Source organism: Prionailurus bengalensis, chromosome D1 (assembly GCF_016509475.1).
Source record: "Prionailurus bengalensis isolate Pbe53 chromosome D1, Fcat_Pben_1.1_paternal_pri, whole genome shotgun sequence".
NCBI lineage: Eukaryota > Metazoa > Chordata > Mammalia > Carnivora > Felidae > Prionailurus > Prionailurus bengalensis.
Genome location: NC_057346.1, coordinates 43,402,063 through 43,429,295, shown reverse-complemented (window position 1 = coordinate 43,429,295; position 27,233 = coordinate 43,402,063). Strand labels below are relative to the sequence as shown.

The following is a 27,233-nucleotide window of genomic DNA, read 5'->3' as shown; positions in this document are numbered from 1 at the left end:
AGATTTTTCCATATTTACAGATTATGCCTGTGGTCTACAAAGAAGCATGAATGGGATTTTTTGTTACCATCGTATCTTTGTTTTAAATATTATCTTTGAAAATATCTACCTAATTAAATTTTAATAGTAATTATTATTGTAGGGACTCAGAGAAAACAATTTATACATAACAGTTTTTGAAAATTACTGTCACTTTGACCTGTAAATTTTTTTCCTCTTTTGTAAGAAATTAAATTTCCAAAATATTCCCTTCCATCCATAAAAGATAGAGAGAAATCTGGCCTGTAGGGTCTACTTGCTTCCTGTGCTTCTAGACTAATGCAAGAAAACAGCAAGTACTTGCTATCGCTATTACGGGCATTTTCCAAATCTGCTGCTGTGGGGGCTGATCTAGCCCTAGAAACCCATTTTTAGAACTTAAAGTAGGAAAAAGCAAGCGCCAGTTCTCTGTGAGATGTCCTTTGTTGCAGGTCTAAATGACAAAGTTTAAGTGTAATTTCAAAAAACCCGATATTATCAAATCTGGAACAACCAACCTGAAATAAAAAAGACGTTGTGTTTTCCAGGTTAAAAATGCCCAGCTGGCAGGGGCCAAAGGAGTCATTCTGTACTCAGATCCTGCTGATTACTTTGCTCCTGGGGTGAAGTCCTATCCAGATGGTTGGAATCTACCTGGTGGTGGTGTCCAGCGTGGAAATATCTTAAATCTTAATGGAGCAGGGGACCCTCTCACACCTGGTTACCCAGCAAATGGTGAGTGATCAGGCCTTAATCATCACAGGAAACTTAAAAACATTTTAAAGTGATTTTATTAAAGGATTTCAAAGAAAGTATGTTTTTTTAAAATTCTCTGTGCATCAAAGAAGTAAGTTAAAGAGTTTCAGACACTGAAAAGTATTGCCTTAGCTTCCTGATCTCTTATTGGGAACCCCTGGGCCTGATGGGTTTTGGAATCCAGACATTTTCTGACATTTAAAAGTAATGTGATGCATATACCATTGATTGCGTAACACCCAGGAGGCTGGGATGGAATCCAGGAAGCAGACATATAAATACTTTTGCAGCAAAATATATGAATAATCATCCTAAGCAGAGGTAAATAATAAATGATAAAAATAAATAATATAAATAGCCACATGTCTGCTCTAATTAGATCGGCTGTGAAATGAGTTTGGATCAGATCAGGTTTGGATGCCAAGTAAATTCCCTCCAAATTTATGGCTTTTACAGTTTTTGGATTTCCTAGTTGCTGATAAGGGATAGCAGAAAAGAAGTTTTACAAATCCCCAAAATGGCACATTTAAAATATAGAGTCCTTTAAAGATTTATGAATCTTCTTAGAACATAGTATACTGTCATAGATTTTTTTTAAAAACAATACATGTTATCCTGTAATAAAATCACATAAATATACCTTAACTTCACTTACTTCTGGTTTTTACTCCCAAGTTAAAAAAAAAATGCAACCTCTCTAAATTTCTGTTTTACAAAGCTAAACTTATGAACATAAAGTGAACTTACCTTGAATATTTCTGTTGCTTATCCTCAAATTTAAATGATAGTATTTTAGGGGAGAAATGTTATCCCTATGGGGCTTGTATTTACTGAATTTCCTTTTGTGCCCTATTCTTTTTTTCTTTTTCTTACCCCTTTAGTTTTACTTTTTATTCTGGAATAGTTCTAAAATACACAAACATAGAGATAATTATCAACATTTTGTCAATCTTGTTTCATCTATTTATTCTGCCTTTTTTATTGTTACATAGGACAATTTTTAAATAAGTCCCACGTAATGTATCATTACATCATTTTACTCATAAAATGAATATGCTTTTGCCATCACCTTGTTCTTATTAGATAATTTAAAAATTTGGAGAAAACAATGGAAAAATAACTCCTATTTTTTTAATCTGAGGAAATGACAGAAGGTTTTTATTTTGAAGTAGAGCTCATATGTAATAAAATACACAGATCTTAAGAATTTAGTTCAATGAAAATTTTAAATTGCATATGTCTATGTCACTCAAAATAAGATATAGGACATTCTCATGACTCCAGAAAGTTCTCTTGTGCTCCTTTCTGGTCAAGCACTTTCTGGTATCTCTCACCATTGATTAATTTGCCTGGTTTTGAACTTCATATACAAGGACTCAGTGTATATTCTTTTGTAGCTCACTGTTCTTATTCAGTATACTGATTTGAGATCTGTCCGTGTTATTGTGTGTCTTAGTAGTTTGTTCTTTCAGTTGCTGAGTAGAATTCTGTTGTGCGACTGGGCTACAGATCATTTATTCATGCTGCTGTTGACAGACATCTGTGCTGTGTTCTGTGTTTAGCTGCCCAAATTCAGCTGCTGTGAATAATTTTGTACAGGTCTTCTATGTGGACATATATTTTCCTCCTTTCTTGAGTAAATACCTATGAGTAATTGCTGTGTCCTAATGCACAATTCTGTTTAACCTTACTTTTCCAAAGAGTGATCCAAAGTGACTGTATGATTTTACACGCTTGCACAGAATGTATGAGAGTTTCAGCTGCTCCACATACTCGCTAACGTTTGAAGGTGTCTTTTTATTTTAACAGTTCCAGTAGATGCAATATAAGAATGTGTTTAATGGGATTTACAGAAACACTTTTGAAAGGGACTCGGTTTGTACTGAAGCATGTCCAGCTTCTTTCAGAATATGCTTACAGACGTGGAATCACCGAGGCTGTTGGTCTTCCAAGTATTCCCGTTCATCCAGTTGGATACTATGATGCACAGAAGTTCCTGGAGTAAGTGTGTAAGAAACAAACAGATGGCTCTTTGGATAATTCTCTTTATCGGCAGTCTTTGACTATTGGCAATATTAACATCTGAATATTTCTCCACTATTCAGAAACACTGAAATTCTGTTAGATGGTGGAACCTACAATTTTATCACCATTTTAAAGAATAGTGGTTATTTTCTGGAATTTACTTTATGTAGTGCTATCCTGTATGTGACAGTCATGAGAATGACTTTCAGTTTCCAGCTGCAGGGGGCATGACTGATCAATGACTCCAGTGACAGTGCTTTGAAATCCACCACCCTGTTTGTGTCGAGGCCGTGCTTCCTACTGGTGTTCCCAGTCAGTGACTAGTTGCAGCAGGGACACTAAAACAGGCCCATTATTGGGAGGCCCAGGACTCTTCTCATGGGAGACTTTGGCTCAGGATTCTATGACAGGTTTGTCCAACTAGATGCCACCACCCATGACCCTTTTCTTCCTTCCTTTTCTCCTTTACCTCATATGAGACCTGCATTGCAGTCTATTGGCTTTTTCAGCTTTCCCTCACCCCCTTCCCATTTCTCTCACAGGCTTTTCCCCTAATAAATCTCTTACTCATCTAATCCACGTATTGTCTAGTACTTGGATGACTTGGAACACCATATTGTGAGATCAATTCCATGTTATCTTTATCTTTATTCCTCTTCCCCTTCTGCTTTCCTGACATTGGAACCCTCTCTCCTTTCGTGCCCTGCTATGTCCCATCTGCAGGTCCTTTGTCCAGTGTCCTTCAGGAGGGAGAGAACATGACTTCTTTGAAAGTAGAATTGTGAAAGAAGCATCTTGCCAGTTAGTACCTTTTCTTATTTGAGTTTAAAGCATTCTTGATCATTTTATTCTAGTCTCTATAAGAAAACTTTTTATGACCTAATACAATGCCCTTCTTATTTACAATTGAGGAGGTTGATATTCGGAGAAGTGGAGGGATCTGTCCCATTTAAGGGCAGTTTAAGGAACAGCACCTTCGTCTCTTTTATTTATAGGCTCTCAGCTTTTACCGTGTGGTTAGAATTCAGGATCCAGGCACAACTTTTGAGGGCACAGCAGACTATGCATTTGTCTAAACATATTTGTAAATCAAGTCAAATATTTGTCATATTTAAAAGATGAAAGTGATTATAACATTACTTGTAGTATTAGAAAACTGTCAATAACACTGATCTTCAAAAATTGCTAAGTAAGTCAGATATGTAGCTATGGCTATGATAGTGCATAGAACCATTAAAACATATGTTGTACAAGAATATTTAATGTTATGGAAACATGCTTATGCTATACTACTAAGAGAAAATAGCAGAATTACCTATCTAGGTATCTATAGAAATATCTATATATAGATATGCAGATACATAAAGACAGAATAATCTCAATTATGTTAATTTTTTATTTTTATTTATTTATTTATTTGTTTATTTATTTATTTATTTATTTTATGAAATTTATTGACAAATTGGTTTCCATACAACACCCAGTACTCATCCCAAAAGGTGCCCTCCTCAATACCCATCACCCACCCTCCCCTCCCTCCCACCCCCCATCAACCCTCAGTTTGTTCTCAGTTTTTAACAGTCTCTTATGCTTTGGCTCTCTCCCATTCTAACCTCTTTATTTTTTTTTTCCTTCCCCTCCCCCATGGGTTTCTGTTAAGTTTCTCATGATCCACATAAGAGTGAAACCATATGGTATCTGTCTTTCTCTGTATGGCTTATTTCACTTAGCATCACACTCTCCGGTTCCATCCACGTTGCTACAAAAGGCCATATTTCATTTTTTCTCATTGCCACGTAGTATTCCATTGTGTATATAAACCACAATTTCTTTATCCATTCATCAGTTGATGGACATTTAGGCTCTTTCCATAATTTGGCTATTGTTGAGAGTGCTGCTATGAACATTGGGGTACAAGTGGCCCTATGCATCAGTACTCCTGTATCCCTTGGGTAAATTCCTAGCAGTGCTATTGCTGGGTCATAGGGTAGGTCTATTTTTAATTTTCTGAGGAACCTCCACACTGTTTTCCAGAGCGGCTGCACCAATTTGCATTCCCACCAACAGTGCAAGAGGGTTCCCGTTTCTCCACATCCTCGCCAGCATCTATAGTCTCCTGATTTGTTCATTTTGGCCACTCTGACTGGTGTGAGGTGATACCTGAGTGTGGTTTTGATTTGTATTTCCCTGATAAGGAGCGACGCTGAACATCTTTTCATGTGCCTGTTGGCCATCCGGATGTCTTCTTTAGAGAAGTGTCTATTCATGTTTTCTGCCCATTTCTTCACTGGGTTATTTGTCTTTCGGGTGTGGAGTTTGGTGAGCTCTTTATAGATTTTGGATACTAGCCCTTTGTCCGATATGTCATTTGCAAATATCTTTTCCCATTCCGTTGGTTGCCTTTTAGTTTTGTTGGTTGTTTCCTTTGCTGTGCAGAAGCTTTTTATCTTCAAAAGGTCCCAGTAATTCACTTTTGCTTTTAATTCCCTTGCCTTTGGGGATGTGTCGAGTAAGAGATTGCTACGGCTGAGGTCAGAGAGGTCTTTTCCTGCTTTCTCCTCTAGGGTTTTGATGGTTTCCTGTCTCACATTTAGGTCCTTTATCCATTTTGAGTTTATTTTTGTGAATGGTGTGAGTAGTGGTCTAGTTTCAACCTTCTGCATGTTGCTGTCCAGTTCTCCCAGCACCATTTGTTAAAGAGACTGTCTTTTTTCCATTGGATGTTCTTTCCTGCTTTGTCAAAGATGAGTTGGCCATACGTTTGTGGGTCTAGTTCTGGGGTTTCTATTCTATTCCATTGGTCTATGTGTCTGTTTTGGTGCCAATACCATGCTGTCTTGATGATGACAGCTTTGTAGTAGAGGCTAAAGTCTGGGATTGTGATGCCTCCTGCTTTGGTCTTCTTCTTCAAAATTCCTTTGGCTATTCGGGGCCTTTTGTGGTTCCATATGAATTTTAGGATTGCTTGTTCTAGTTTCGAGAAGAATGCTGGTGCAATTTTGATTGGGATTGCATTGAATGTGTAGATAGCTTTGGGTAGTATTGACATTTTGACAATATTTATTTTTCCAATCCATGAGCAGGGAATGTCTTTCCATTTCTTTATATCTTCTTCAATTTCCTTCATAAGTTTTCTATGGTTTTCAGCATACAGATCCTTTACATCTTTGGTTAGATTTATTCCTAGGTATTTTATGCTTCTTGGTGCAATTGTGAATGGGATCAGTTTCTTTATTTGTCTTTCTGTTGCTTCATTGTTAGTGTATAAGAATGCAACTGATTTCTGTACATTGATTTTGTATCCTGCAACTTTGCTGAATTCCTGTATCAGTTCTAGCAGACTTTTGGTGGAGTCTATCGGATTTTCCATGTATAATATCATGTCATCTGCAAAAAGCGAAAGCTTGACTTCATCTTTGCCAATTTGGATGCCTTTGATTTCCTTTTGTTGTCTGATTGCTGATGCTAGAACTTCCAGCACTATGTTAAACAGCAGCGGTGAGAGTGGGCATCCTTGTCGTGTTCCTGATGTCAGGGAAAAAGCTCTCAGTTTTTCCCCGTTGAGGATGATGTTAGCTGTGGGCTTTTCATAAATGGCTTTTATGATCTTTAAGTATGTTCCTTCTATCCCGACTTTCTCAAGGGTTTTTATTAAGAAAGGGTGCTGGATTTTGTCAAAGGCCTTTTCTGCATCGATTGACAGGATCATATGGTTCTTATCTTTTCTTTTATTAATGTGATGTATCACGTTGATTGATTTGAGAATGTTGAATGAGCCCTGCAGCCCAGGAATGAATCCCACTTGATCATGGTGAATAATTCTTTTTATATGCCGTTGAATTCGATTTGCTAGTATCTTATTGAGAATTTTTGCATCCATATTCATCAGGGATATTGGCCTGTAGTTCTCTTTTTTTACTGGGTCTCTGTCTGGTTTAGGAATCAAAGTAATACTGGCTTCATAGAATGAGTCTGGAAGTTTTCCTTCCCTTTCTATTTCTTGGAATAGCTTGAGAAGGATAGGTATTATCTCTGCTTTAAACGTCTGGTAGAACTCCCCTGGGAAGCCATCTGGTCCTGGACTCTTATTTTTGGGAGATTTTTGATAACCGATTCAATTTCTTCGCTGGTTATGGGTCTGTTCAAGCTTTCTATTTCCTCCTGATCGAGTTTTGGAAGAGTGTGGGTGTTCAGGAATTTGTCCATTTCTTCCAGGTTGTCCAATTTGTTGGCATATAATTTTTCATAGTATTCCCTGATAATTGTTTGTATCTCTGAGGGATTGGTTGTAATAATTCCATTTTCATTCATGATTTTATCTATTTGGGTCATCTCCCTTTTCTTTTTGAGAAGCCTGGCTAGAGGTTTGTCAATTTTGTTTATTTTTTCAAAAAACCAACTCTTGGTTTCGTTGATCTGCTCTACAGTTTTTTTAGATTCTATATTGTTTATTTCTGCTGTGATCTTTATTATTTCTCTTCTTCTGCTGGGTTTAGGTTGCCTTTGCTGTTCTGCTTCTAGTTCCTTTAGGTGTGCTGTTAGATTTTGTATTTGGGATTTTTCTTGTTTCTTGAGATAGGCCTGGATTGCAATGTATTTTCCTCTCAGGACTGCCTTCGCTGCATCCCAAAGCGTTTGGATTGTTGTATTTTCATTTTCGTTTGTTTCCATATATTTTTTAATTTCTTCTCTAATTGCCTGGTTGACCCACTCATTCGTTAGTAGGGTGTTCTTTAATCTCCATGCTTTTGGAGGTTTTCCAGACTTTTTTCTGTGGTTGATTTCAAGCTTCATAGCATTGTGGTCTGAAAGTAAGCATGGTATAATTTCAATTCTTGTAAACTTATGAAGGGCTGTTTTGTGACCCAGTGTATGATCTATCTTGGAGAATGTTCCATGTGCACTCGAGAAGAAAGTATATTCTGTTGCTTTGGGATGCAGAGTTCTAAATATATCTGTCAAGTCCATCTGATCCAATGTCTCATTCAGGGCCCTTGTTTCTTTATTGACCGTGTGTCTAGATGATCTATCCATTTCTGTAAGTGGGGTGTTAAAGTCCCCTGCAATTACCACATTCTTCTCAATAAGGTTGCTTATGTTTATGAGTAATTGTTTGATATATTTGGGGGCTCCGGTATTCGGCGCATAGACATTTATAATTGTTAGCTCTTCCTGATGGATAGACCCTGTAACTATTATATAATGTCCTTCTTCATCTCTTGTTACAGCCTTTAATTTAAAGTCTAGTTTGTCTAAGTATGGCTACTCCAGCTTTCTTTTGGCTTCCAGTCACATGATAAATAGTTCTCCATCCCCTCATTCTCAATCTAAAGGTGTCCTCAGGTCTAAAATGAGTCTCTTGTAGACAGCAAATAGATGGGTCTTGTTTTTTTATCCATTCTGATACCCTATGTCTTTTGGTTGGTGCATTTAATCCATTTACATTCAGTGTTATTATAGAAAGATACGGGTTTAGAGTCATTGTGATGTCTGTATGTTTTATGCTTGTAGTGATGTCTCTGGGACTTTGTCTCACAGGGTCCCCCTTAGGATCTCTTGTAGGGCTGGTTTAGTGGTGACAAATTCCTTCAGTTTTTGTTTGTTTGGGAAGACCTTTATGTCTCCTTCTATTCTAAATGACAGACTTGCTGGATAAAGGATTCTCGGCTGCATATTTTTTCTGTCTAGCACCCTGAAAATCTCGTGCCAATTCTTTCTGGCCTGCCAAGTTTCAAAAGAGAGATCAGTCACGAGTCTTATAGGTCTCCCTTTATATGTGAGGGCACGTTTACCCCTTGCTGCTTTCAGAATTTTCTCTTTATCCTTGTATTTTGCCAGTTTCACTATGATATGTCGTGCAGAAGATCGATTCAAGTTACGTCTGAAGGGAGTTCTCTGTGCCTCTTGGATTTCAATGCCTTTTTCCTTCCCCAGTTCAGGGAAGTTCTCAGCTATGATTTCTTCAAGTACCCCTTCAGCACCTTTCCCTCTCTCTTCCTCCTCTGGGATACCAATTATGCGTATATTATTTCTTTTTAGTGTATCACTTAGTTCTCTAATTTTCCCCTCATACTCCTGGATTTTTTTATCTCTCTTTTTCTCAGCTTCCTCTTTTTCCATAACTTTATCTTCTAGTTCACCTATTCTCTCCTCTGCCTCTTCAAGCCGAGCTGTGGTGGTTTCCATTTTGTTATGCATTTCGTTTAAAGCGTTTTTCAGCTCCTTGTGACTGTTCCTTAGTCCCTTGATCTCTGTAGCAAGAGATCCTCTGCTGTCCTGTATACTGTTTTCAAGCCCAGCGATTAATTTTATGACTATTATTCTAAATTCACTTTCTGTTATATTATTTAAATCCTTTTTGATCAGCTCATTAGCTGTTGTTATTTCCTGGAGATTCTTCTGAGGGGTATTCTTCTGCTTGGTCATTTTGGATAGTCCCTGGCGTGGTGAGGACCTGCAGGGCACTTCCCCTGTGCTGTGGTGTATAACTGGAGTTGGTGGGCGGGGCCGCAGTCAGACCTGATGTCTGCCCCCAGCCCACCGCTGGGGCCACAGTCAGACTGGTGTGTGCCTTCTCTTCCCCTCTCCTAGGGGCGGGATTCACTGTGGGGTGGTGTGGCTCGTCTGGGCTACTTGCACCCTGCCAGGCTTGTGATGCTGGGGATCTGGCCTATTAGCTGGGGTGGTTAGGCAAGGTGCACAGGGGTAGGAGGGGCAGGCTTAGCTTGCTTCTCCTTAGGTGATCCACTTCAGGAGGGGCCCTGTGGCAGCGGGAGGGAGTCAGATCCGCTGCCGGAGGTTTGGCTCCGCAGAAGCGCAGAGTTGGGTGTTTGCGCGGAGCGAGCAAGTTCCCTGGCAGGAACCGGTTCTCTTTGGGATTTTGGCTGGGGGATGGGCGGGGGAGATGGTGCTGGCGAGCGCCTCTGTTCCCCACCAAACTGAGCTCTGTTGTCATGGGGCTCAGCAGCTCTCCCTCCCTTTGTCCTCCAGCCTTCCCGCTTTCCGAGCAGAGCTGTTAACTTATGACCTCCCAGACGCTAAGTCGCGCTTGTTGTGGGAACACAGTCCGTCAGGCCCCTCCGCTTTTGCCAGCCAGACTCGGGGGCTCTGCTTGGCCGGCCAGCCGCCCCTCCGCCCCGGCTCCCTCCCGCCAGTCCGTGGAGCGCGCACTGCCTCGCCGCCCTTCCTACCCTCTTCCGTGGGCCTCTCGTCTGCGTTTGGCTCCGGCGACTCCGTTCTGCTAATCCTCTGGCGGTTTTCTGGGTTATTTAGGCAGGTGTAGATGGAATCTAAGTGATCAGCAGGACGTGCGGTGAGCCCAGCGTTCTCCTAAGCCGCCATCTTGCAGTAAAGTCGGGGCTGTTTTTTTTCTCAATTATGTTAATTTTTTAAAATGAACCTGTACTATCTTTGTAATTAAAAAAAGAATGCATGGAAGGAAGATCATATGGAATTTATTTGAAGTGTATTTAGCCATGTTTACTATTTGACTGCTCTGATTAACTAGGTCAGCATTGGCTAGGTCCTAAATGTGTATTAGAATTACTTGATCAGAAAAAAATCACAAATGCAGTTTATCTCTAATGTATTCAAGTCAGCTTCTCTAAGCCATCTTGTAAATACAATCATCATTAATAACATAATTTCTATGGAAAAGTGGACTTTGCATTAAAAACACCATGATTTAAAAGGAACTTTGGAAATTCAATCTACATGGAAGTAGGAGATGATCTTTATATGTTAAAAGCAATAAGACAGCTCCTATCTCATCTTTCATATTTTCTAGGATATAATGAAATATTCTTCAGGAATTTAGTCTTACATATTTTTTTCAAAGAACGTATCATTTGTTTATGAATTTCACTGTGAAAATTTACTCCTGATGCACACTTAGGAGTATGCTAGTTGTCCCTGATAGTCAATTCTCAGATGCCCACAAAAGGTTAGCCGTTTAGCATTGTGTATTAATTAGAAAAGAATTGCTAACATCATAACATGAAAGTTTCTTCATAAATGTGTGTGAAGACAAGAAGAGATATAAAGTCATATAATGGCCCAAGAATGTTGCAAATTTCAATTAAAAGTTGATGAGATGTGAGGTGCCTGGGTGGCTCAGTCACTTAAGGGTCTGACTTTTGACCTCAGCTCAAGACTTGATCTCAGAGTCGTGAGTTCAAGCCCTGTGTTGGACTCCAGGCTGGATGTGAAGCCTATTAAAAAAAAAAAAAAAAAAAAAAGGTGAGGGGCTCCTGGGTGGCTCAGTCAGTTGGGCGGCTGACTTTGGCTCGGGTCATGATCTCACATTCCGTGAGTTCAAGCCCCACATCAGGCTCTGTACTGACAGCCTGGGTCCTGCTTCAGATTCTGTGTCTCCCTCTCTCTCTGCCCCTCCCCCATTTGTGCTGTGCCTCTCTCTGTCTTTCAAAAATGAGTAAATGTTAAAAAAAAAATTAAAAAAAGAGTTGATGATATGTGAGTTATAGTAAAGCAAAACTACATTTACTTGGGTGGGAGGGAAAAGGGACACATGTGTTTTTTTCTATTCTTCTTTACATCTCTGTTGAAGGGAATGTGATTATATGGTTTTCATTTGCCTCCCTGAGAAACTACTAGGATTGATACCAGTATCAACAATACTAATGACAATAACAATAATAATAGCATCTATCATGCAGTTATCTGTCAATTTTATCAAAGAATCAACTTTTGGTGTCATGGATTTTCTCTATTTTTTCCTCTTTTCTGTAATTATTTTTGTTACAGTATTTATTGTTCTTTTTCTTATGCTCAATACGAGTTTAGTTTGCCTTCATTGTCCCGTTTTTTAAGGTGGAAGACTAGTTTATTGATTGATGTCTTTCTCCTTTTTTAAAAAATTTATTTTAATGTTTATTTATTTTTGAGAGAAAGAGAGACAGAGCATGAATGGTGGAGGGGCAGAGAGAGACAGGGAGACACAGAATCAGAAGCAGGCTCCAGGCTCTGAGCTGTCAGCACAGAGCCTGACACGGGGCTTGAACTCACCAACTGAAAGATCATGACTTGAGCTGCAGTCAGACGCTCAACTGACTGAGCCACCCAGGTGCCCCAATGTCTTTCTCCTTTTTAAATGTAGATGTTTACAGCTATACTTTTCCTCCAAGCACTGCTTTAGCTGCATCCCGTAAGTTTAGATACATCATGTCTGCATTTTCATTCATCACTAAGTATTTCCTAATTATTCTTGGCATTTTTTTCTTTCACCCATTGTGTATTTAGGAGTTAGTTCTTTGATTTCCCTATATATTTCCATATATTTCCCAAATTCCCATCTTTAATTGTTAAATTCTTCCTTTTGTGGTTGGATTAATAAACAGATTGTATAATTTATAAAAGGGTTGCATGACTGCAGCCATTTAAATTCATTTAAACTGATTTTATAGCCTAATATATAGTCTATCCTGAAAAAATGTTCCATAGGTGCTTGGGAAGAGCATGCATTCAGCTCTTGTCAGATAGCATGTTCTAGATATGCCACATGACATTTCTGGCTTGTCAGCTTCTTCAGCTCCAAGTCTGGGATAGATAAGCCAAAAAATAAACAGAGGAACTCATCTTTGTCTTTTCTTATACCCTGAAGTCCCAGCCTAGGCTTTGAGAGCCTAATGTGTGTTGTATATACTTATGGCCCAGAGAATTTAGTTGTTGTACTTAACCAGAAGAATAGGGTAAAGCTCATCTCCATCTTTCCAGAAGCAGTCTTACTTCTTTTCAAGCTTCTGTCATGGTACCCTAATCCCTTAATCCCCAGCCAGAACAATCACCATGCCTTACACTTGCTCTATACTTCTCTGCATTTGTACCTCTTCATGTCATACTTAGTACCTAGAATGCTCTCCATGTCATCTTCCCATGCCCGGATCTTAACTCATCCTTTAAAATTCAGATAAGTAAAACCTCTAAAAAGTTGCCACAAGCTAAATCAAGCTGTCTTTTGTCTATATTCTTTAGAATTTTCTCTACCATTGGTCTTGCTTTGTTTTATATTATTGTTGACTTTATATGTACCTTCTTCTGACTAACTTCTGACTAAACTTTTTGGTGGAAAAAGGTCATGTACATATTTGTGTTCCTTATAACACAAATGTCTTGAGTATAACACAATGTCTTGAACATCGTAGACCGTAAATCTTTGCCAAATGCACACATAAAAAGTGATTTGCTACAGGATATAGATTTTAAATGCCGTGCTGTTTGCATATATTTATTGAACAAGTCCTTTCAGAGACATTTCAACATGTATATTTCCTCAAATTTTTATGGTTTGGAAGTTTAATATTTAACTTTTTAATTTTCTTGGAATTTATTTTTTATTTATAGAGTGAGGGAAGTACCTAAAGAATTTATATTCCTAATAATCTCAGTAACATTTATTGACTAAAACCTCTATTCTCCATAGATCTGTGATATTTCCTGAACTGATACATCAAATTCTTATATTCAGCTATTATATTCTATTCTAGTCATCTGTTTACTTGTCCTTGTGGAACACTATAATTTCTGCTTTATAGTTTATTATCTTGTGGGAATATGGACTAATCGTTACCTTCCTTATGTAGTAATATACAATTGGCTATTATTCTTCCTGTTGAAATTACCTTGTTATATTTTTCATGTTTTTATTTTGAAAAGGAAATACATTTACATGGTTCAAAATTCAAAGGGGTATACAGGAAGAGGTTTCCATCTAACCCATTTCCACCTCAAGAACAATTAGTGTTGTTAACTTATAATATATCATTATAGAAATATTTTACATATAATGAAGCATGGTATATTTTTCTTCACTTGTGCTCCACAACTTTTTTTTTAATGTTTATTTTATGGGGGGAAGGGCTGAGAGAGGGAGACAGAGGATCTGAAGTGGACTTTGTGCTAACAGCAGAAAGCCTGATCTGGAGCTCGAAATCATAAACTATGAGATCATGACCTGAGCTGAAGTCAGATGTTTAACAGACTGAGCCACCTAGGTGCCCCTGTGCTCTGCAACTTTTTTTTTTTTTTTAATTTTTTTTTTCAACGTTTATTTATTTTGGGGACAGAGAGAGACAGAGCATGAACGGGGGAGGGTCAGAGAGAGAGGGAGACACAGAATCGGAAACAGGCTCCAGGCTCCGAGCCATCAGCCCAGAGCCCGACGCGGGGCTCGAACTCCCGGACCGCGAGATCGTGACCTGGCTGAAGTCGGACGCTTAACCGACTGCGCCACCCAGGCGCCCCGCTCTGCAACTGTTTTACATACTTAGTACTCTGCTGTTTTGACGGATTATGCTTTCTACCAATGTAAAAGGCCCCTTCATATTACTTGATGCTATTTATGTGAAATTTTAATATAAAAAGACAAATTTTATAGTATGTTACTTGAAATTATGTTTATTAGCCAAACTCCTCTGTGATATGGGGGGGAAAAAAGGATTTACTCCCTGATAGAGCATTTTAAAACAGAATATTACTTATAATTAGGCTTCCATGAGAAGATAATCTAATCAATTGCTTTAGCATTGTGTGTGCACTAGATTCTAGGTCAAGTTGAACTTGTCACATTTCCTCAAATAGGTAGGCAGGGAACAGTGCCTGTGTGTAGGCACACAACAAAGAGGGAACTGTAAAGCATGCTCCTTTGCAAAGCCTAGGGTGCATGAAGTTCTATGATGAGAGATAAAGTCATAAAAGATAGATTGATATTTTCCACACTCTTCATTTTCTCTTGAACCATGTTCTTCTATTTGCTGCAATTTAGCAAAGGTTTCTGTGCCCAAACCAAGAATAAGTCAATGCTCTTAAAAGAATAAAGGCATATATGTTGAGATAAAACCACAAGAACTCCTTCATTCCATAAACACTGTCATATTACCTTTCTCAGTCACCTGCTGAGAAATAACCAGGGCTAGTTGCATGTACTGGCTAGTCTGCTTGAATCTTTCTACCTTAAATTTTTTTTTAAATGTTTATTTATTTTTGAGAGAGAGAGACAGAGCGTGAATGGGGGAGGGGCAGAGAGAGAGAGAGAGAGAGAAAGAGAGAGAGAGAGAGGGGCACAGAATCTGAAGCAGCCTCCAGGCTCTGAGCTGTCAGCACAGACCCTGATGCAGGTCTCAAACCCATGAACCGTGAGAACATGACCTGAGCTGAAGTCAGACTCTTAACCAACTGAGCCACCCAGGTGCCCCTCTACTTAAAAAATAAATAAATAAAAATTTAAAAGTTTGCAAAAATTTCGTGAAGATTTACAGACTGTTGATTGAAGTAAAATCATTTCCTTTGCTCTTTATGAGTGAAGATACCTTGTGAAAGATTAGCATGTCCATATTTGGGGATATATTTATCAGTAGGAGAAATAACAAAATGGAAAATCCCAGAATTTGACATCAGAGCTCTTTCCTCACAGCATTCCCTGGAGGCATGTTAAACAGACTTTCTATTAGAAACTGAGAACGAAGAGTCTGGATTCTTCCCAAACATTTGACCCTCAGCTATACCACTTACCAGCTGCATGACTACAAGCAAGTTGCCTATCTCTCTGAGCCTCACGCCCTCATCTCTGAAGTAGGAGGAACTTCTACTTCAGACTTCAGACTAGGAACCTAGTCTACTTTAGACTAGGAACTTAGACTCTACCTCCTACGAGTCCGAGTAAGGGTTAACTGGCATATCCCTGACTCCTGAAGCTATCATGAGCAGGCACTCAAGAAAGCAAGCTCATTGACATTTTAGCTGATAGCTCTAAAGTTTTTCTTCAGCTAATAATACTTTTTGTGTTCCATAGGAAAATGGGTGGATCAGCACCGCCAGACAGCAGCTGGAAAGGAAGTCTCCAAGTGCCCTACAATGTTGGCCCTGGCTTTATTGGAAACTTTTCTACGCAGTTAAGAGACTATTTTTATTGTAACTCTCAGGCAAGAAAAACTTTTTTCAAAAAAAAAAACAAAAAAACAAAAAATACTTACAGAGGATGACTGGAAAAGTAAAATCTATCTGGTACCAAAAGGGAACAAAGCCACAGGTTGTAGAGGGGAATACACTTACATCATTTGTATTGGACAGCTGGACAATGTAATTCTTGCATGTGTACATTTAGAAATCTTTAAAATGATGTAAGAGTTAAAAAATTGCAGGTGGCAAAGTGTTAACCAGGATTTTCAGAATGCATTCTTTATTTTTGCATTAGAAAAGTCAAGATGCACATCCATTCTAACAATAAAGTAACCAGAATATACAACGTGATCGGAACTCTCAGAGGAGCAGTGGAACCAGGTAAATTAATCATTTGCTCAGCAAATATTGATTGAGCAATCTTTCCGGGCCGGGCACTGCTCTGTGCTCTGGGAATGTAAGGTGAACAAAGCACTTCTTGGCCCTAATGGAACTTACATGGACACAAAATATACAAATTGAGGTAATTTTGTATTGGGATACATGTTTGAAGAAGAGTAAACGTGGGGCTAAGTTGGTTAGATGCCCAAGGATAGTAAATGTGAAGCTGTGCATGCTTCAATTAAAGGATCGAGGGAGAAAGGTCAGGGAGGGATCATTATGAGGTCTTTTCTCTGGGTTTTCTGGATTTGTTTACCACGTAGTTTGCTTGGGGTAATATTTCATGTTAACTACAAACATCTATGTGAAAGATAACACTATTAGAAGATTAAGGTAACCTTGAATTAATGAATCCTTTATGTAGTCTTATCTTCTATTGAAGTTAATGAGATCTATAGACACATGATTTCCACAGAATTTCAGATACCCTGCAGCTTACTCTATTCTGTAAATAGTCTTACTTCATTGTGTTTCAATTCCTTAAGGATTAGGGTAATATATTTCTGACTAACAGGCATACAGTTAAATCACATATTTTTTGTAGAAGCAGCGAATGCTTTCTTTCAGGAGTAAAGAATACTGGTATACTTCCAGAGGGTACTAAATAATATATAACTGGCAGTTCATTGAATCTCACTGACTACCTGTTTTGTGCCAGCTCTGTATTAGGCATTGGGGATGGAGGGAAAAAATGAAGACATAAGCCAGGGATGAGGAGCCATACATTCAAGCGTGGTAAATGCTTTGTCAGATATGGTAGGATTGCTCTGAGAGCTGGAGAGTGGGAGCAATTCTCTCCCCTGGGGAAGCTAGGAAAAGGTCATGGAGAGGTAAAATCGTTGATCTGTGTCTTGAAAACTGAATGGGAGTAGGAAGTGGAGAACATACTATGAGGCCACTGTGTTCTCTTACTCTGAAAATACTGGAAACAAAGTTTTAAGTAGCTAAGAGAGGAGTGACAGAGAATTATAAAAAGAGATGGATAGAATAATTCCATACTTATTATTACTTATGTCTCTTTTTACATTTACTTAGAGCATGTGCAAGTGAGTGGGGGAGGGGCAGAGAGAGAGAGGGAGAGAGAGAATCCCAAGCAGGCTCCACACCTTTGGTGCAGAACCCATGCAGGTCTTGAACCCACGAACCGTGAGATCATGACATGAGCTGAAATCAAGAGTTGGACACTTAACCAACTGAGTGCCCCAGGTGCCCTGTCACTTACATGTTTATGATTGTTATTGTACATTGTACACTGAGTATACCTTTGCTTGTCCCATCTACTCTCTTTGTCCATCAAAATCAGACCAAAATAGTATATTTACACAAGTCTTCAGGAACCCTGCTCTTTCTTTGAGTCGTGAGTGCTCTGTGTTTAGATGTTCTTGACTCACTTGCAGTTCGCTCTGTTATTGACCTGGAATGACAAATAATTTTGCAATGATGCTTCCTAGACAGATATGTCATTCTTGGAGGTCACCGTGACTCATGGGTGTTTGGAGGCATCGACCCTCAGAGTGGAGCAGCTGTTGTTCATGAAATTGTGAGGAGTTTTGGGACACTGAAAAAAGAAGGTAATGTAAACAGCAAGGGAAAAAGATCATCCTCTCTGAATCTCAGTTTGGTCCTCTGTAAAGTGTATAAAATTACCACCTTCTCGTAGGTCTGAGAGAGGGACCACCTGACAGGATACGTGCAAACATCAAGTGCTTGGTAATACCTAGTAGCATAGAACAGCTTTCAGTAACTAGTTGCCATGTTTCTTGTGTGGGTTAGATAATTATATTGTTTACTTATTTTTGCTTATTTATATAATAATGTTTATATTATTGATATTTATAAAGTTATAATCTGAAATAAGGGAATTATACTGTTAGGGGTCGCTCTTGACAACAAAGAAGGTGAAGACGCATTTCTTCACAGAAGACAAACCAAAGTTAGGTCATGGGCCAACGTGTCCTGATCAGAGAACTGTGAGCAGAAGTTCCTTCGGCCCTTCTAGCCTCACACAACAGGTCAAGGGCATCAAGTAAGGGAGGGGATTGAAGCTTCCTCTGAGAAGTTTTGGTGTCTGTCTAACAGGATTCTCAGAAGTTTGATGTTTGCGTCCCCACATCCTCAGTCTTGGTGTGCTCTCCTAAAACTTAGGTTTAAACTCCTAGCTCCATTGCTTCAGTCCTTTTAGAATCTTCATATGAAAACAAAGATAACACTTAGTTCAAATGATTGCTTTTTAAAATAAATCACACATTGAGAGCAGAAAGTCCACTCTCTTTACTGACCCTGCAAACCAGGGTGTGGGGGCTCTAATTGTGACCCGTGTTTTTTTAGCAGCAATAACAACCAACAGCAAAACTGTATTAAGTTTGTACGATACTTGTTTTCACAGAGAAAGTGCTTTCACGTATTCTTTGTTTTGAACTCCTAGCAACCAGGGAGAAGTTAACTTAGTTATTTCTGTTCTCATTTCACAAATAAGCTAACCAAGTTTCACAGAATTGAGTGAGTCATCCATGGCTGTATAGCTAGTGTGTGGCAGAGTCAAAGAACCCAGGTTTAAACTCAAATTTCTGGGGGCGCCTGGGTGGCTCAGTCGGTTAAGCGTCCGACTTCAGCTCAGGTCATGATCTCGCAGTCTGTGAGTTCGAGCCCCGCGTCAGGCTCTGTCCTGACAGCTCAGAGCCTGGAGCCTGTTTCAGATTCTGTGTCTCCCTCTCTCTCTGACCCTCCCCCATTCGTACTCTGTCAATCCCTGTCTCAAAAATAAATAAATGTTAAAAAAATTTTAAAAAAATAAAATAAACTCAAATTTCTGGCTACTAGCCCACAAAACCATGTCTCTCTTTAAAACAAAATGTAAAGGGGCTCTATTATTTTTTTCCACAAAGCTATTTTATGTTTTAAGAACACAGAATTATGAAGATCTGAATTTACAAAGCTCATAAATTAGGTAGTGTTGAACATGAACACAAAAATTTTATGATTTTGCAATAAGATTCCCTATGATAAATACAAAACATTGCAGTGACAATGATAGTGTGCCAAGAGAGTGCAATGATGAGGAATAATAATTCATAGGAAATTTGAATTATATTATTAACAAATTGACAAAACACTGGACTCAGCTGTAGGGATACACATTCTTAAGCAGAAATGAACTATTTGCGGAAAAAATGACACATTTTTGAGCACATTTGAAGTGCTGTGTTTGTAAACACGACTCCATTTAATCTTCCTAACAATCAAGGAGTATCTTCATCTCACTTTGCTTTTTCTGGTGTACAGATGAAGAGAGGGAGGCAGAGGAAGCTTGCATAACTTCCCCTCGGTCATAGTGCTAGTAGGTGAAAGAACTGGGATTTGAAGTAAGATCTTTCTTTAACTCCAAGGTCAGTGTTTATCACTCCAAGCCATATTACCTCCTTGTTGAGTTATGCTGAATTATTGCAGCAGCCACAGACATCAGTATTGCTAACTGAGCTTCTGTTGACTAATTCTGGCAAAGAATGGAGTGAAATCACACAACCAGCTGACACTGAACAATTGCGTGTATGATGCCAGAATGTGGAAGAGTTGTAAGGAATTTTCTCTCGGTTCGATCTGCTCTCAGAGCACAGACCACATCTAGCACTTTCTTCTTTCACTCCAGGCAGCTGCAGAGCACAGATGGCTGCCTGTGTGTATCCAATCATTATAAACTGTTTAGAATATTATGACCTAATGGAATTTTTGGTATGTCTACATCCCCCCCCCACTTTTCAGTGCAAATGTGCTCGTTTGTACTGACAAATCAGCTTTAACATCTCACAAAAGGAAATGATATAAGTAAAAATTCTCACTACAGTTCACATTTTCTAAACAAACAGTGGAATTTTAGTGTTGTTTTGCTGTTGAGTTTTACAGTGTCTTGGATGTATAATGCATTTTCCCAGCATTTATGTGTATACACATATATTTTAGGATGGAGACCTAGAAGAACAATTTTGTTTGCAAGCTGGGATGCAGAAGAATTTGGTCTTCTTGGCTCTACTGAGTGGGCAGAGGTTAGTTGATAATTTGCTACAATATAAATTTTCACAACAAAGCAGTTAGGACTTATCAAGGAGGCAAAAATAACAAGTGAATTCAGTGAGAGCATATTCAAACTTTTTTTTTCCAGAAAATCTGAAACAACATATCCTTGTCCAAAAAGAAAAATCTCTTTGTCATTAAAGAACTGTTTTGTTTCAACTTCTAAAGGTACTTAATGTCAATTGTCAAAGTAATTTAGTTTTCATTTTCTGGGAGTTTTATGGCAAATAAGTAAATTCACTAGAAACCAAATATCAAAATAAGGTTTCACATTTCTATTACCCTTTGCAAATTAACTACTAAAGCTAACCACATTAAAATAACCCCTTGAGCTTATACAGTAAGGTATACTTTTCAGATTTATGTTCCTTATATCCTAGTGACTGACTCTAAATTAAATCATGCTAAAAATGAGGTAGAAAGTCTCACTGCAGAATATTTGATAGGCCCCTTTAAAAGTAAATTTACCTTTATGCAGATGTTATACACACACCAAATGGTCATCACAAATCAGAAACTAGTAATAGACTTGAGAAAAATAAAGAGGAATGAATCCAAGTAATTCACTAAAGAAAGCCAACGAACCATGAGAGAAGAGAGCAAAGAAAGGAACAGAGAAAAACTGAAAAACAGCCATAAAACAAGTAACAAAATGGCAATAAGTTACATCCCATCAATAATTACTTTGAATGTAAATGGACTAAACACTCTGATCTAAAAACAAAGGGGAATGGAATGGATTAAAAAACAAGGCCCATCTACATTCCGCCTAAAAGATACTTATTTTAGACCTCAAGACATATGCAGATAGAAAATGAAGGATGGAGAAACATTTATACAAATGGATGTGAAAAGAAATCTGGGGTAGTAATACAGTGGACAAAGTAGACTTTAAAACAAAGACTGTAATAAGAGACAAAGAAGGACAGTATACAATCATAAAAGATACAGTTATAAGAAGATACAACAATTGTAAGTATTTATGTGCCTAAAATGAAAGCACCCAAATACATAAAGCAGTTAATAACAAACATAAAGGAACTAATTGATAATAATACAATGCTAGTAGGGGACACCCCATTTACATCAGTGGATAGATAATCCAATCAGAAAATCAAAAAGGAAACAGGGGCTTTGAATGACACACTGGACCATTCTTTTCAAGTGTACATGGAACATTCTCCAGAATAGGTCATATATTAGGCCGCAAAAGAAGCCTCAACAAATTCCGAAAGATCAAAGTCATACCATGCATCTTTTCTGACCACAATGCTATAAAACTAGAAATTGACCACAAGAAAAAAATTTGTAAAGACCACAAAACATGGAGGTTAAACAACATGCTATTCATACAAACAATGAATAGGTCAACCAAGAAATCAAAGAAGAAATTAAAAAAACACGTGGAGACAAATGACAATGAAACGCAATGGTCCAAAATCTTTGGGATGCAGCAAAAGCAGTTCTAAGAGGGAAGTTTATAGCAATATAGCCCTAAATCAAGAAGCAAGAAAAATCTCAAACAAAAGGAGAAAAAGAAGAACAAACAAGAACAAACAAAATCCAAAATCAGTAGAAGGAAGGGAATAATAAAGATTAGAGCAGAAAAAAACAAAATAGAAACAAAAAAATAATAATAATAGAACAGATGAATGAAACCACCAGCTTGTTCTTGAAAAGATCAATAAAGTTGGTAAACCTTTAGCTAGACTCATCAAAAAAAAAAAAAAAACCAACAAAAAAACAAAAAAAACCAAAAACAAAAAACAAAACAAAAAAACCCCAAAAAACAAAGAAAAAGAGAGGGTACTCAAAATCAGAGATGAAAGAGAAGAAATAACAACCAACACCGCAGAAATACACAAGATTGTAAGAGGATATTATGAAAAATTGTATGTGCCAACAAATTGGACAATCTAGAAGAAATGGATAAATTCTTATAAACATATAATTTACCAAAACTGAATCAGGAAGTAATAGAAAATTTGAACAGATCAATTACCAGCAATGAAATTGGATCAGTAATTAAAATATTCCCAACAAACCAAAGTGGAGGACCAGATGGGTACACAGGTGAATTCTACCGAAAATTTAAAAAAACAAAAACAAAAACAAATACCTATTCTTTTCAAACTAATCCAAAAATAGAAGAAGAAAGAAAGCTTCTAAATTCATTGTATGAGGACAACAATAATCTGATATCTAGCCTAGATAAAGATACTACACAAAAAGAGAACTACAGGCCAGTATCTCTAATGAACATAGATGTAAAAATCCTCAACAAAATGTTAGCTAACTGAATCCAAAAATACATTTAAAAAGTCATTCACCATGATTTAGTGGGTTTTATTCCTGTGTGGTATATTTGCAAATCAATCAACGTGATACATCATATCAACAAGAGAATGGATAAAAAATATATAATCATTGGGGCGCCTGGGTGGCGCAGTCGGTTAAGCGTCCGACTTCAGCCAGGTCACGATCTTGCGGTCCGTGAGTTCGAGCCCCGCGTCAGGCTCTGGGCTGATGGCTCAGAGCCTGGAGCCTGCTTCCGATTCTGTGTCTCCCTCTCTCTCTGCCCCTCCCCTGTTCATGCTCTGTCTCTCTCTGTCCCAAAAATAAATAAAAGTTGAAAAAAAAATTTTATAAAAAAAATATATATATATATATATAATCATTTCAACAGATAGAGAAAAGCATTTGACAAAATACAACATCCATTCATGATGAAAACCCTCAACAAAGTAGGTTTAGAGGGAACATACTTCAACATAATAACGAAAATCCACAGCTGAACATCATACTAAATAGTGAAAAACAAAACTTTTTTCACCTAAGGTCCAGAAGAAAACAAGGAGGTCTCACCATTTTTATTCAACATGGAACTGGAAGGCCTAGCCATAGCAATTGGACAAGAGAATCAAAGTCATCCAAATTGGTAAGGAAGAAGCAAAACTTTCACTATATGCAGATGACATATAGGCATATATGCAGATTGCTGCAAAGCAATCTACAGGTTGAGGTATCAAGGCTGGAGGTATCATAATTCTAAATTTGAAGTTATACTACCATGCTGTAGTAACCCAAACAGTATGGTACTGGCACAAAAGTAGACACAAAAGTAGACACATAGATCAGTAGAATAGAATAGAATGCCCAAAAATAAACCCACAATTATATGGTCAATTAGCCTTTGACAAAGACCGCTTTCTTACATCATTCACAAAAATAAACTCAAAGTGGATTAAGGACCTAAATGTGAGACCTGAAGCCATAAAAATCCTAAAAGAGAGCATAGGCAGTACTTTCTATTACATTGGCCATAGCAGCATTTTTTCTCAATATGTTTCCTGAGGCAAAGGAAACAAAAGCAAAAATAAACTATTGAGATTACATCAATATAAAAACCTTCTGAACAGCAAAGGAAACCATGAATGATACTGAAAGACAACCTACTGAATGGGAGAAGATATTTGTAAAAATATACAAAGAACTATTACAACTCAACACACAAAAAAACAAGTAATCTGATAAAAAATAATAATAATAAGTAGAAGAAGACATGAACAGGCATTCTCCCAAGAAGATATATAGATGGCCAACAGACACATGAAAAGATGCTCAACATCACTTATCACCAAGGAAATGGAAATCAAAACCATGAAGGATCACCTCACACCTGATAGAATGGCTAAAATCAAAAGTGTTGGCAAGATGTGAAGAAAAAGGAACCTCATGCATTGTTGTTCGGACTGTAAACTGGTGCAGCCACTGTGGAAAACAGTATGGAAGCTCCTCAAAAAATTGAAAATAGAACTACCCTATAATCCAGTAATTCCACAACTGGGTAATTACTGAAAGAATACAAAAAACACTAATTCAAAAAGATTAATGCACTCTATGTTAATAGTAGCATTATTTACAATAGCCAAGTTATGGAAGCAGCCCAAGTGTCCATTAATAGATGGACAAACAAGATGTGGTGTATGTATATATATATATATATATATATATATGGGTATATATATATATATATATATGGGTGTGTGTATATATATATATATATATATACACACACACCCACACACATATATATGTAATGGAATATTATTAAGCCACAAAAAGAATGAAATCCTGCCATTTGCAACAACATGGTTGGATCCAGAGAGTATAATGCTAAGTGAAATAAGTCAGTCAGAGAAAGACAAATACCATATGATTTCACTCATATGTGAAATTTAAGAAACAAAACAAACAATGAGGGGAGAGAGAGAGAGAAGGAGAGAGAAACCAAGAAAGAGACTTAACTGTAGTGAAAAAACTGATGGCTACCAGAGGGGAGGGTGGGGGGATGGGTGAAATAGGTGAAGGGGACTTAAAAGTACACTTATCATGATGAGCACTGAATAATTGTTGAATTGTTGAATCACTATATTATACACCTGAAATTTATATAACACTGTGTGTTAACTATACTGGATTTAAAATTTTAAATAAATTAATTTTACTTGCATGTATTATTGGCTTTGTGTAATAGAAGCATTAGCTGTAAATATAGGCAAACTTAAAATTTATCTCGTTTACTTCCAGTAATGCTTTAAAACATATTTGGCTCCTATTATATTCTCTAGGAATTAGGAGAAGCCCTGTAAACTTCAATTTTCTTTGGGGAAAAAAAAAAAAAGTAGTGTTCCTAAAGACAGGAAAGATTTATGGTGGCATCGGGAAGAGCCTAAATATTTTGAGGTTTATTTATCTCCTTCAATTATTTTCCCCACCTACAGTTGCAAATCTTTTCCACTCTCTTTCTTACTGTCAGGACGCTTAGGAAATTGCATGTTTTGAAGACTCAAATCCACTTAATAGCTCAAAAAACTGCTGCACTTTTTGTCAGCATTTTAAAGTTGTGCAATGATCAGTCTTGACCAGTAGGTGGTGGTATCCTACAGGAGAACTTCAGGCTTCTGCGTATAGACCAGAAAGAAACCTCACATAGTTTTAACCCATAAATTTGAGATTATTTATTCCCTGAGAATTGGGTAATAATCTCTATTTAAATTAAAAAAAATCATGGGAAAATTTCCACTCACAGATTTTCTTTCTTAGGTCATTCATGTTCGCTAAGAGAATTTCTTAAAGGATAAACTATGGTATGGTTAAGCAATCAACTCCTTTTCTATTTACCATATTAAGATGGAAAGGTTCATTTTAATTTTTAGTCTTAAAAATGTTTTGCCTATTATTTCTTAGCAGTAGTCTTTACTTAAATTCTTTCAAACAAACTCGCTTTGAGAATCCTACATATCAGTTTTGTGGTCAGCTTAATTCAGAAAGCTGCACACAGCAAATGTAGAGATGATTGTTTTAGGGGGAGGTTATGGTATATATTTATGCTTTTCTTTCTTTTTTTATTGTAGGAGAATTCCAGACTCCTTCAAGAGCGTGGTGTGGCCTATATTAATGCTGATTCTTCTATAGAAGGTGAATCTCATTGGTCTTGTAGGAAAAGGTGTGATCATGGTAGTAGCAGCCATTTAGTTCATAAATTATGCACTAATAAGGAAGGCAAATCCATCCCATGTGTTGGGATGCCACCCTTGCCTCACAGCAGCTGTGAGACCTAGAGTGCTCATCTGGGAAAGCAGCCCTCTCTGATTTGCTTCACCTGGCAGATTACCTTGTCTGCACTAGGGATTGTAAATACCTGTTAAATGAATCAGTAAATCATAGAACGGAAGATTTCTGTGATTTTAGAATGGGGTAGCAAAAAAGTGTAATTTAAATATAATGCTAGTTTTATCATATCATGTGGATAGATTTGGGAAGAAATACTGATGTCCAGGTATATTTTCTCTTAAATATTTTTTCCTCCTATTCAAGAAATAGTTACTGAGCCCTTCTGTATGCAATGAATTTTCCAGTATTTCAGAGGAATCAGAAGTTAGTAAGTCTTGCACTTGGAAGTTTGTGACTCAGTACAAATGAGGAAATAAATTAGTCTAGGATTCTAATATATGCAGGTACTATAAGAAGGCTATAATGAGGCTGGTCTGAGAGTTCAGAGGAGAGAAGAGTAGCAAGTTCAGGAAAGGCTTGAGAAATGAGATAGACACTCAAGACTGGACTTTAAGAATGGATCTGCTTTTGGTAAGTAGAGATTCAATCGAAAGGACATTCTCAGGTCTATTTCCAAGATCGAGCAGTCCATTGTCACTACCCTCCATACCCATTCATCTATCTGTTCTTGACTACATGCAACTTCCCAGACATTGCAGCTGCTGTTCCTTGTACTAGGATGGCTGTTCCACACTCACTCTATCTGTTTCATTCTTACTCTTACAGTCTTCCTGAAATGGTACTTTTTCAGGGAAGCCATGTCTGTAGCTCTCCTCATGACCATTACTAAACAATTATTTGCTTTACAGACTACTTCTGTTACTAGGCTATATTCTTCAGCAAGTAACAGACAGGATCTTTCTTGATAACTCCTGGTTTCCTAATGTCTTGTTAAAGACACATGAGTTGCATTCATGCAGCAAAGAATGAGTCAATGAAGGGTAGACTTTGAGAATCTTTTTGGTAGTATATTGATAAACTTATCACATCCACAATAATTGAGACAATGCCTTTTGACCGAGGCATGTTGGCATTGACATTTCTTCTTTGTCCAGGTGTCTAAATTACATCATCCCCAAGGTGGCTCACACAGTGCAGTTCAGTAATCCTTTCCCCCTCCTCTTATGGTCATGGTGAAGGGTGTGGCCTTTTTCGTGGCACAGCCACTTCCTAGTTGTATGACCTCAGCTTGTTACTTGTCTTCTGTGTCTCAGTTTTCTGAGCTCTAAATAGAGTTGCCAAGAACATATACCTCAAAGGCTCTTAGAAGGGCAAAAGAGGTTAATATTTACAAAACTCCCACACCTGTGCCTTGCACAGGGTAAAAGTTCAAAAATATTAGCTTGGAACTATTACCCATACTTAAAAACAAACACATGGTAGGATGAAACCCCTTC

The 27,233-nt window shown here is 37.8% G+C and overlaps 1 protein-coding gene across 3 annotated transcripts in view; it reads left to right on the top strand.

The window, feature by feature from the left end:
* The window catches only part of FOLH1B (folate hydrolase 1B), a 73,728-nt gene that overhangs the window by 24,800 nt on the left and 21,695 nt on the right, over positions 1-27,233 (top strand). For 2 of the 3 annotated variants that reach the window (XM_043579966.1, XM_043579965.1), the window contains exons 6-12: positions 567-753; positions 2,682-2,775; positions 15,605-15,703; positions 16,007-16,092; positions 17,604-17,723; positions 20,110-20,192; positions 25,638-25,701. In XM_043579966.1, coding sequence (XP_043435901.1) covers positions 567-753; positions 2,682-2,775; positions 15,605-15,703; positions 16,007-16,092; positions 17,604-17,723; positions 20,110-20,192; positions 25,638-25,701 — 733 coding nt within the window. The remainder of the gene's footprint in view (positions 1-566; positions 754-2,681; positions 2,776-15,604; positions 15,704-16,006; positions 16,093-17,603; positions 17,724-20,109; positions 20,193-25,637; positions 25,702-27,233) is intronic. The other variant, XM_043579967.1, reaches the window with a different exon arrangement.